General features: G+C 35.4%; 1 protein-coding gene across 1 annotated transcript in view; it reads right to left on the reverse strand.

Moving 5' to 3' along the window:
- Pop5 (POP5 ribonuclease P/MRP subunit) overlaps positions 1-12,111 on the reverse strand; it is a 33,275-nt gene extending 21,164 nt beyond the window's left edge. Inside the window, exons 1-2 of the mRNA XM_081770439.1 lie at positions 11,932-12,111; positions 4,142-4,290 (exon numbers count right to left, since the gene is read on the reverse strand). Coding sequence (XP_081626565.1) covers positions 4,142-4,290; positions 11,932-11,951 — 169 coding nt within the window. The 5' untranslated portion in view covers positions 11,952-12,111. The remainder of the gene's footprint in view (positions 1-4,141; positions 4,291-11,931) is intronic.
- Positions 12,112-12,587: the final 476 nt, after the last annotated feature.

A 12,587-nucleotide genomic window follows, 5' to 3' on the forward strand; every position in this document is an offset into this window, starting at 1 on the left:
TAAAAGTTGTTTTTTGTAATTTTATCCTTAGACATAGGCAACCAGTAATGCATGAAAATAATTGTTTTTGTAGTCTAGTATTTATGTCTTGTTTAAATTTCCTTAATACATTCTTACATAGTGAAGATTTTTGATTTTTTATAATTTTATCCTTACACATAGACAACCAGTAACGCGTTAGAAAAAAAATATAAAAAATAGAAACCATTTACCGTTTGAATTTTGAAAATCGGTTAATATTTGACGATGTTGTAGTCAATTCAAAATTTCGGGAATTTTTTACGGGTTTATTTTTGAGTTTTCGGGAAAATGTTATTCTTTAAAAAAGTCTAAAAATTTTATTCTAATTATGGTAGTATTTTCATTTTTTCGATTTGTTGAAATTTTGTGGAGATATTGAAAAAGGGAAAAGTATCCTTTGGGTGATGCAACCATTTATGCATTTTAAAAAAATGGTTATGTTATTAGTATTCATTTACCGTTTGAATTTTTGAAATCGGTTAATTAGGAGCCGAGGAATTAATTAATAACGTTATTTGGGGGTGGCACTGTAAGTGTTGCCAACTCACTTTTAACAATTATCATATTTATTAGTAGTGGGGTGAATTCATCCCTATATGTTTTAAAGCGATATCTTGAAAAATTAAAATCCTGGAACGTTCCGAAAAAATATATGGAGTTGGATACACTGACTTTTTCTTTTTTGAACATTAATGTTTTAGCTATATTTACAACCTAGGTGACTATGATCAATAAGTTACTCACCTACTCAATAGATGGTGTGGCATGTAGTATGTTTCAGAGTAATAAAAGCTAGAGAGTTGCGGACAGATTTTGTTTCAAGAATTTTCTTCAAAGTGATGATTGTGAATCGAAAAAAGCGGGACTGACAAGAAGCCGTGACACCTAGGACAGACAGCCTGGACAGACAGCCAGGACGGACAGTTTTGGTGTTGTTATTATTACATACTCAGAAGAAAGAGAGAAGGAAACTGAATTGTAAATGTGTGCGTGTGTTGTGTTGGGTTGTATAAATACAGGCGGCAAAATGCTAAATTCGTTATTTTTTATCCGATTTTGATAATTCAAACGGCATTTAAAAGAGTATGTATCAGAGTTTAAAACGCAATTGTTCATTCTTGTTAAATGTTGTTAGATTTAGTGATTTTTTTGTTTTTGTAACTAGATTTAATGATTTTTTGTAACCAAATTTAGTGATTTTTTGAAGTCAAAACCGGTTATAACCAGATTTTATAACTAGATTTAGTGATTTTTTAAAGTCAAAACCGGTTATAACTAGATTTTGTAACCAGATTTAGTGATTTTGTAACTAGATTTAGTGATTTTGTAACTAGATTTAGTGACTTTTTTGTAACCAGATTTAGTGATTTTTGTAACTAGATTTAGTGATAGAATGCATTAGAAGTTATTATGAGTAAGATAGAAGTTATTTGATATGGTGATAGAAGTTATTTGGGAAATAGGGAGTGCGGTAGAAATTATTAGGGGTAGTTTAGAAGTTATTTGAAGGTAGGGGGATTGCGCTATTGTTATTAGGAGTGCGCTATTATTATTGAGGATGTACTAGATTGTTAATGGAAATGATGAAGTGGCGCAGAATCCCCACCCCACCCCTACTTATATGCAACTCCACAGAATACAATATTAAATATCTCGCATTGGTTCAAATAAAGTTTCTTCTGAGCATTAAGATTTCTCGTGAAATTATTACATGATGCATTAATTAAATACAAGTAAACGAACGCTAATAAAAAAGAAATTCGGCAGCTAACTGAAAGAATGCACTTTCTTTTTCCCTCCCTCCATTTTCAAATATGCAGGAAATGAAAACACCAAGTAGGGAGGAAATTCCCCTCAACCCTCATGCAAATCTCAGACAGAAGAAAGTATGAACTTCACTTCAAAATATTTATAGTGGAGCTAAATGGGAATATTTCATTAATACATAATCCGTGTTTTCCTCATGTAAATATTGGTTGACGACTACTACTACTACTACTACTACTACTACTACTACTACTACTACTACTACTACTAATAATAATAATAATAATAATAATAATAATAATAATATAGGTTACTTTCCGTCTACTTTTGTTTATATGTTCATTCTTCTTGTTAAACAACAAGAGCAACAAAACTATTATGTATATATGCACATAAAGTCAACTCTAACCAGTGTTAGAAATACAGCTAAGAAAGTTTTTTTTTTTTTTTTTTGTTTAACTCAATAAGGAAAATAGATTTCTGACTATGATTTTAAACATTTTATAATACATTAAATATTATTTGTGTTATTAGTTTGTTGGGCCTACCCTACTTGTGGGATTACGCCTTCGCCACTGGACTTCTGTGAAAAAAAAAAAAATCACAGAAATCAGTTACATATGTGCCCTCCGAAGTTGTACAAGCTAATGCTACTACCCTTGAAAAATGCAAACCCGTACGATTAGGGCAAAGCAGCGTCGCTTAGCACAAATACATTGTGATGTTACAAGAATATCAAATTCAAGCGAATATGAAGATGTACAGATAATATCAATGCTCACAGAATTCCACTGTTTTGATTTTCACTTCCAAAACTTCATTACGTGCGTTTATGATCACCAGTGGTGACAAAGTCGTTGAAGATGTCAATATGGAGCATAATAATTTGTACGTTCGCTTCTTTTACCGGCAGGGCGAAGAACATCACGAAATCAAAAAATTCATGTATCCTGGGTACCTCTGTCACATATTTTGGGAATACTTACACCTTTGGAATTGACATCCACAGGAAGAAGCTAACGTTTTACAGAAAAATTTATGCAACGAATTTCTGTTATAAACGCACCGTTATTAGACTATCACACGTGTTTTTTATTCGTGCTTTGTTAGTAACATGGCATTTTACTGCTCTAGTCGTATTTAATTCCATTTTCACGTATTGTATGTGTTATAGGTACAAGAAATACATGCCATTACCCTGTATTTTGACATCCTTTTATACGTAACTTTCAAAAGTTAGTTTGCATACCTGCCAACTATGAATCTCCAGGATTTTTATTTCATCTTTTTTTTTCTTCATCATAAGTACATATCTGTCCACCTTTTCATTTGTAAGATACTGTATTTCGCATACAACGTGATTTTGTCATGATTTGTTACACGCCATATTGAAAATGTGGCCGCCGTAGGCATACGGAATGGAAAAATGAAATGAAATGGCATCTTTAAGTTTTACGTCCAAGAGTTATGCTGGCTAAGCTAAAGGAGACGATGATGATGAGAAATGAATGAAATAGTGGAATGAAGAAAGTGGGAGGAAAAGGAAGAACCCCGAGAAAAAACGCATACGGCGTTTCTCTACCAGAAAGCTCACTTGGTGCGATCTGAGATCGAACTAAGGACCCCATGCACCACAGGTGAACGCTCAACTGATTTTCGGGGAATGGACCCGGACCAGTTGTGAATTTTTTCACTCTTTATATATATAACTAAACTGCGCACTAATTTCAGGATATCAGTCTTTTCGATAGCTTGACACGAAATGAATGAATAAATAAATAAATAAATAAATAAATAAATAAATAAAAAACTAATGAGCACCCTTAAAATTACAAGTACACACGTGATCCTGAGTTCGATCTCTATATAGGGGAAAAAGAAGCCCAAGTAGTGGCGCAGTAAATCATTAATCATAGGAAAAGGAACGCTAAACTGCAGTTAACTAATAAAACCGAGCGAAGTAGCTCAAGTGGTAGAGTGTTGGCTTCGCATTTGGGAGGTCGTGGGTTCCATTCCCGCTGCCGACCATCCTGACTGGGGTTTTCCAGGGTTTCCTTCAGTTCTACCAGGCAAATGTCGTTATGGTACCTACTAAACAGGCCCTCGCCGATACCTTCCCATTCTTACTGTTGTTGTTAGATATCCAGTATAAAATGGTCTCTGAGATGTATCTGGTGATCGTTAAATAAAGAAATAAATGAATGAATAAAACAGCGTTAAACTCTTTGAACTAAACAAATAAAATAAACAGTATGAGCATGATTAAACTGCCAATAATCTAATTTTACCTAAATCCTAATTACATAACCATGGCATGAAAGAATAAAAGTGTACAAGGCGCTTAATTACCAACCTGCGAAGCCTCCTCTGACAGCCGCGACACCAAAGTCCCCATGAAGCTGCTGGACTGTTGCAAGAAGAGATCTATAGAAAGCTGACGCATGGATACGGAAAGGTACGTCAGAAGGCTTCCTCGTTGGATTTACTTCACAGACGATGTAACTGGAATTTACAATTACGGAAGGGATATTAGTGCAAACACTATGATACCTACAATATTAATGAACCTTTATTGGAACTTGGTGGTTTTAAACCCAACGACACAAAATAATTGTAATAAAATCGCGAATTATAAGTGAAAAAAATAAAAGAATCATCATTAATTTTATTCATGAAAATCATATTGGTAATTCTGTGGGTGAAACTGAACGAATATTTTTGTAATGTCTTCAATTTCGTATACATGCGTATCATTATTTTTGAAATCACAAGGACAGGATATGTAATTTTTTTGAAATCGTTGGAAGCAGAAGCAAGGCGTTTTCAAATAGTCAAAAAGCACCTTTGGTAATATAGTATTTGTTTGTAAATAAAAGTAATTAACATTTCGGATAAAATCATGAAGAATTGAAAGCAAACCATGAAGCGAATTAGACTTCAAAATACTTCGTATTTTCGCATCGTTTGATAATAACAATATTTTTTGTCATTAGGACTTTCCTAAGATTTTGTAAGCTTTAAAATACAACAATAATGACTTTTAGCAAATTAGAAAGGAAAAATAGTTGAAACAAAGGACAATAATTCATATAAAATGACCAGGTTTTCAACCGAAAAATCATCCTGCATCAAATCTTTCAATGGAGGAGCCTCCAAGAAGTTTCCATGAACGCAAATATTTCAAATACAGAAAGAAAGACCAGTGACTGGTCAAAGCTAAACTTCACCTGCAGCACGTAAAGTATAATAATAGAAAACTTAAACTGTCTATTTGCACGTAACATGATTTTGGGAGGTCTCTAAAGTGACAGACGGATTTTTATACTTGAATATTCAATATTGAACAAGTTTATAAATTATATCTTATCTAATTAAGCTTACATAACGTATCAATATTATTAAATGTCTTCAGTTAAATGACTACATTCTTACAAAAGATATCCACTATACTACTGACTTACTTTCCACATGACCACTTCCTCTGTAAATCATTTGGGTCATCAATACAATATTGTCATTCATGACAGTAAGAGATTGTAACCACCATTCGTTTAATTTCACTCTTTAATTTGATTCACAAATTTAGAATTCCTTTTCAGTTATTAATTTGATCTCTCTTTCTTTTATATTTTAATTGTTTCGTCTTAATTTAAATTTCTTCCCAAAGTTTGCTTTTTTAAATATAGTCTGATTCTGAGTACCTTTTAGGATTTCTTTCACACGAATAAAATTGAATGAAAATTACACTCGACTACCCAAATGCACTTAAATTAATTTTCCAAACAATAATTCGGCTGGCCCTGGTTTATCTACAAACGTTTGTTGAAACTTGTTCTGTCCAAATCGTTTTTAAACAAATGTTCGCAAATGTTAAAACAAACAAACAAAAAAAAAAATTTTTAAAAACGAAATTCAGTTTGTTGTTTCAAAATCGATTTTCGCTGTTCGGTTTTAAAAACTGAAGTTCGAATTCTGATCTTCTCCTTTTTAAAGTTTAAGGTCGAAATTCGTGTTAGAATATCGATATTCAAATAGGACCAGTGGAAAAGAAGTAACTTCTGCTTTACACTCATTAAAAAAGCAACAACGATATGAAATGGTCAAACGATAAGTTAGAATAATGGAAACATTGCAAAACGAGGCACCCTACACTTTCTGTTTTGACTACAAAGTACGTGTTTAAACCTAAGAGTTTCTTCCATTTCCTGAGGGATTGTTATAAAAAAACGAAGTCCCGACATGATATAACAGCATTTTTGTATGGAAATTTTAAGAATATATATCCACTGTTACCACAAATACTGTAGCAAAGTTTTAAGTGCATTCACACAAAATGGTTAAAGTTATTTTAATATCCGAATAACATGAGCTACATGGATGCATTATGAACCAAAATCACCATTAGCATGCATACAGTCCTTAAGTCTTTGTGGCCACTCATCAATTGCATTACGCAGCACATCAACTGGAAAATCTGTATCTGCCTTTCGAAGAGACTGCTTTAAACATTCAATATTGGGATGTCTCTTCTTGTAAAATATCTCCTGAGGCATGCACCACGATTTGTAGTCCAAAGGGCTTAAGTCCTGAGTTGCAGAAAGCCAATCTGAAGTGAAAATGAAGTTCGGAACATCTGCCTCCAGCCACTGCTGTGATGTCCGTGCGTTGTGTGCTAGGGCTCTGTCCTGCCGGAAGCTCCAGTTCTGTCTATGGAAGAAAGTGCTTGTAAGATTTTTCATTAATGAAGAAAGGGAACTAGTAGTTGGACGATTTGCTTTAGCATTGGCACTATCAGCATCTTAATCTTTAATTCCAAGACATCAGACTACAGGCATCAAGGTACTTGTCTTTTCCACATTATTTACAACTCAAGAGTTTGTCTCGCTCTCATGTGGTTTGGGCTTTTTATGAGAGGGCGAGCCCGGACCCAATTTTAAGGTGCTAGTACCCATAAAAAGTTGGTATTAAATATACATTTATAAAGATAAAATGTTTGTGAACGCCGCAACTTCACACTCGGAAGTACTGCGACAACTTACGCTACTCACCTGGCCATTCCGTAGGATCTAGGGGTGTTCCAAAAACCGGTCAACCGGTTAAGGTTCGGGAACGATTCGGTTCGGTTTCGGAACAGTTAGCTTCGGTTTGTAGAATGGTTCGGTTCGGTTTAAGAACTGTTGGACCATATTTGTGGACTATTTTGTTTAGTTTCTGTTCAATATTCGAAATCGATGGAAATGCAGTTTGCGTTATCAGGGACAGTCCAACCTGAGATTACAATAAGTGTGTAATGTTATGTTTTCGGTATAACTTTATTCAGATGTAAAATTATTTCGATATTACTGAAACAATTGAGGGTTTATACTGTGTAGGTACTTTTAATGATGCTTTGGAAATTGAAATAAAATTCTTAATATCAGTTGGAAGACAACTTTACAGCATATGCAGATTTAGGATAGATGCGACAATTACTTGGGAATTGGGAACTACTTTAATTTAATAGTACTAAATTATGTTCTAGTGTGAAGAGTCGCACAATGGAAATATTACAGTTATACTATTTTATGAGTACTAAAACTACCAGAAATTTAACAATTTGTATTACAGTTCGGTTTCTGTTAACCGTTCCAAACCGGTTTAAGTAACAAACCGAAACCGCGGTTTACGTTTCCAGGAACCGTCCACCCCTAGTAGGATCAGTGTGGGGCGACGCAGTCAAGGGGAATGGAGTTACAAACAAAAAAAAAAAAGTCGATACAAACATGCCCCCCCCCAAAAAAAATGGAACTAAGACAACCTGTCGAATTAAACGATAGATCCCACCAGCCCACAAGAAAACAAAGTACATGGATTTTCTTTATCTTTCAGTGTTTTTATTATTATTATTATTTGCTTTTATTATGTTTTAATAGATTTTGTTGTATTTTTAAAATATTTTCAGAGACTTGGACAACGGTCAATATAAACAGCCGGCCAAAATGGGTGCATTGCATCACAGATGGAGAAAGACGTCCACAGACCATCCACCTCCAAAGACTAACACCAACCAGTCCTACTTGGTGTGCATGCGCTTCTCTTCTGCGTACCATGGCTCCGGATGCATGGGTCTTCCAAACCACAAACCCCAATTGCACAGAAAGAAAGAGAGACCACAGCGAGGTTGGCGTTCAGAGAAAGCAGTCCATATCCGAGGCTTTTCTTTGTACTTTGCTCGATCGCAAGTTTCAAATGGTGTGCCAGCACTGCCCCTAACCTGAAGGACCAATGTCTGATTGCAGTTCCAAAGAAATGGGCGGAAGAGGCGCCATATCCCGACGCCGAGTACTGAGATATAAAAATTACAAATCGCATATGAAAATATTTCTTTAATGTATTAGGTCAACATACAAGGGGATACCATGAAATATGAAATTTCTCTCAGCAGGAAATGTATTCATACTGCTTTAGAAACTGTTTCTTATGGGAAGAGTTGCGTTAATGGGAGAATTTTACCTTACGAGGGCTGAGCATAACTACAGCGTATGCGCATATGGCATAAAAACTGGAGCAAAAACATGAAATTAACTTAAAAACAGCAAACCAACTTGTGCTAGATGACCACTAAAAAAGTACGAATGCTATTTAACCGAGTCAAAGCAGGAGTGTAGCAGGGAAACTAGAATGAGTGGAAGGTTCGTAGAGAGCGACGATGGGTATATCCATACCGGAAAAGCACTTTATATGGCATAAAAACATATCCCATACATGTGGCAACACTATACATTGCCTTTATATAATACTTCACTGCATCATGTCTTTCTTATGGAATACCATGTGGTAAAGAGCATACTTGCCATTTTACTTCTACTTTACTATAGACGTAAGAGGTAAGATCCCGATATGTTTTGAATATTTGTACAATCCTACTGTTAAAGTCAGTAATATTACTTAGGTGGATGTTATAGACCCAATAATATGGGATAGCACAGAAAATTTTGCCCCACTACACAGCATTTCGTTCAGGTGCAATTCCTTCTTATTAGTTTATCTCCTCCATATTTATTATTTCCCTCCATTACTGCAGCACACACGTAGAGAGTTATTGTTTTATTTGTCAATAGGGATTAACTGCTGTACCATCGGACCAATTTTAGAAAATTTACCAGATGAATTGGAGTATTTATATTGGTTTGTGAGGAAAAGTGAGTGAACGTAATATGAGGTTAATATTCAAAGTTAAGAATTACACTATATAAGGAGGCGGAACAGACTATTTTCGTAAAGGTACATTTTTATGATTTATGGGGAAGCTAGTGTGGAAAGATGCATAAATGACAGGATTGTCACATATCGTGTCAGAATTTTATCACGTTATACAAAAATAAAAAGTGTCAATTGTTGAAAGTGTGTGAAAGGCATTATCTACTAAACAGGCGAACAATTTTCCGTAAATGTACAAACGATTGAAACTAGAGAAAAGAAGAGGAACATCTAATCAAACCAAATTCATCTAACATAATTTACTACATTTTGCTACTTTTTTGCATGGCATTCAGTATCCCATCAAAGGTGTAAAACATATACGTCATGCATCTTATGACATATAAAGTGTTTTTACACTATTCTTGTTTATGCGTATACCCACCGCCGCTGACGCGCTTGCTTCATAGGGAAGCATCCCCTCCCTCGTCAGATAGCATTCGTGCTTTTAAGTGAAAACCTAGCACAAGTTCGTTCGTGTCCTATGTGCTAGTTTTTTGTCATACGCCAACACTATACTTCGAATAATTACTATCAAATGAGCCAGTCACAACCTAGTATTCCGATGGATAAACCAAACAATATGAACTATTTTTCGAGGATACCACACTAATGCCGTCAATGGTGCATAGCTTACAACAGTAATACAAGATAGATGTACACGTATATCTCCGGGGAAAGCAAAAATTAAATGAAAATAATAAATATTTGTGACTAACAGTTACAAGCGAAGGATGGAAATGAAACAAGTGGAGACAGTAAATAAGGCATGGTGCTGGTCAAGCTTAAGCACACTACATTGTGCAAAGTTTATACGTAAAATTCAATACCAACATTCTGCATGAAAAGACGTGTTTATAACGAACATTTTTTTGGGGGGGGGGGGGGGCAGCAGCAATACTACGTAATACAGCTATATTTTAGATTTTCAAGGGCATGATTTTAGATTTGCAGGGCCAGAATTTTTTGGTGAAAATTCGTACTTCTTCGCCATATTTTCTGTATTTTTTGATGGTTCAGGTCAGGTTAGATTAGTATTTACATTCATGGTTAGCAGAGGTCGGTCACGGCTTTTGAAAACATCTGTCTATGCGTTCTTTCCCTTTGCATAGTAATTTCCGTTCCGGAACATCAACTCCTTTATCACTAAACATTGTGTTTTTTCACATAATTTTAGCCTTCCCAATCCTAAACTATCCCTTTCCAAACACAGGGTTAGAGTGTAAATAAATTATCAAGATAAAAATAAGTAAGTGAACATAAAATACCTCTGCACTAGATATTTTCCACCGGTGCGACATTTCTGCACAATGCGTAAAAACTACATTTTTTTCCTTTTACGTAGCGTTATTACTGTGAAACCAATACAAGTGTATTAACACTGGCATCATTGCGAAAACACAAGAATTCTCACTATACTCACCACGTTGACGCGCCCGTTCCCTTCGAAAATATTTACACATTATTTTGTGAGCCTACCAGTTTCGGTTATATAGCATTCGTACTTTTTATTCCATACATCCAGACACTCGTATTTTATAAATTAGGTATAGTGGTCTCATTGAATTTCGGCAAGGTTTTAGGTTACTGGTCCATCTTCCCATTGAGCAATAATAAAGACAAAAAACAACGTACCCTGCGTGGCTCTAACCCGCCTTCACTCGCTAACGCTTGCTCCGCAATACTGTGATAGCCAAATGGGATTGAGTATAGCCCGCTCCCCCCAGTGATTTTTAACGAATCATAGTGATTCTAACGATTCATACTAGTTCATAATGAATCGGAATCGCATGTTATAAAGATTTAAGATGTAAATCTTGGGGTAAGAAAGCTTTAGTATAAGTAGTAGTAGTAGCTTTAGTAGCGGTAGTAGTAATAGTAGCAGTAGTAGTAGTAGTTAGTAGCAATAGTAGTAGTAGTGGTGGTAGTTAGTAGCAATAGTAGTAGGAACGGGTTAGAAGCCCCGCAGGGGTTGGTTGGGTTCTGTTCTCGATATAAGTAGTAGTAGTACTCACTCTTCCAGTTCCGGTGACAAAGAACTGGGGGGAGCGGGCTATACACAAGCCCTTCCCTTGAATTTCATCCACATGGAGTTGGGTAAAGTTACATCGGCCAGTCTGGAGGCTAATGAGGAGAATTAATTTTTCAGCAATTATTCCGAAGGATATGGCGTATTTTTTAGTTCTTCCCCCACCTTGCGCATATAAATCTCCAATTTACTTCCTTCACAAAATATAGCTGAGCGAGCGAAAGGGATTTGAAGCCCCGCAGCAGTGTCGTGCCGTATCAGCGTCCGGAGCAAAAGTATACGGCGCCCCTGTACATGAATAAGATCGACAGTCCAGCCGCAAAGTGCCACCATCGTGGGAATCGAAAGTAAACTTTCAAAAATAAGGTAATACTATACAACAGTACCTCCTTATCTTTTATGAGCGTGGATACTACTTCGTGAGACCCCGGGAAATGACGAGAACTATTGTATACTATATTCAAAACGTCATGAAACAAGCTGGGGGAGATTCCAAATGCAATCCGGGACGTTAATATAAAAGCAAATAATTAATAGAACATTGAAAACTGTTTCATTTATTTGACATTCCGGACACCCATAACGGGAAGGCTTACCTATAATTTCATTTTATGTTGCATTCATATTGGAAACCTGCACGACATATACAACCTCCTTGGTCGACTTACATCAAATCACAGAGAAAATAACAATATCTTGTTATCTTCCCTGTGATCAAATGATGACTCAAGGTATATTTAAAATCAGTTCGACCAAGAGATACGATTGCATTATAGTATTCGGTTTTATAATCTGATCAAATTACTGCACTACAATGGATTTTATCCTGAAATTCTTTTACTATTTGGATAAAAAAAATTGAATGTTTAACTTACCGATTTTTGAATCTAACCATGGTACTGCCAAATCCTTAACAATAAACAGTTTTCTTTTTTAAAACGAAATACATCCTAACTATATTTTCTAACGTAAATACATGGATGCCTGATTTTCAAGCTAAGCGGTATTGTACTTCAATTTTTCTTCTTCTTCTTCATAGTTCACATATTGTGAGTTATATTCTTCTTTTTTTCATATCAGGGACCATTACCGGTCAAATAGGTGGTCGCCTCAGATCGCTAGTCAAGTGTGCTAAGATTAAAAATTGTCTTATTTCTACCTCACATGGAGGATTTATGATTCAGAAACAAAATTGAATAAAATACAGGACACAATTGTCTTATGTGTACGTCACACGGAGGATTTATAATTCAGAATCAAAATTGATTAAAATACAGGACACAATTGCGAAGAAAGGACAAAATCGGGAAAAGGTTGAAGTCAGGGAAAGATCTAAAGCGAGAAAGAAGCTGACAGTAAAAGAGGGCTGAAAGCCAATTTGAACAAGACAAAACGGTAGAGAAAAGTGGGAAGTGTAAAATGATAAAAGAAACAGTATTAAAAAAAGGGGATGTATGTACGTGTAAATGTAAAACAAAGTGTAAGTGTATGTGGGTGTATAGAAAATCTCACTCAACTCTCTTCCTCACAG

Source organism: Thermobia domestica, chromosome 9 (genome assembly GCF_964235325.1).
Source record: "Thermobia domestica chromosome 9, izTheDome1.hap1.1, whole genome shotgun sequence".
Classification (NCBI taxonomy): Eukaryota; Metazoa; Arthropoda; class Insecta; order Zygentoma; family Lepismatidae; genus Thermobia; species Thermobia domestica.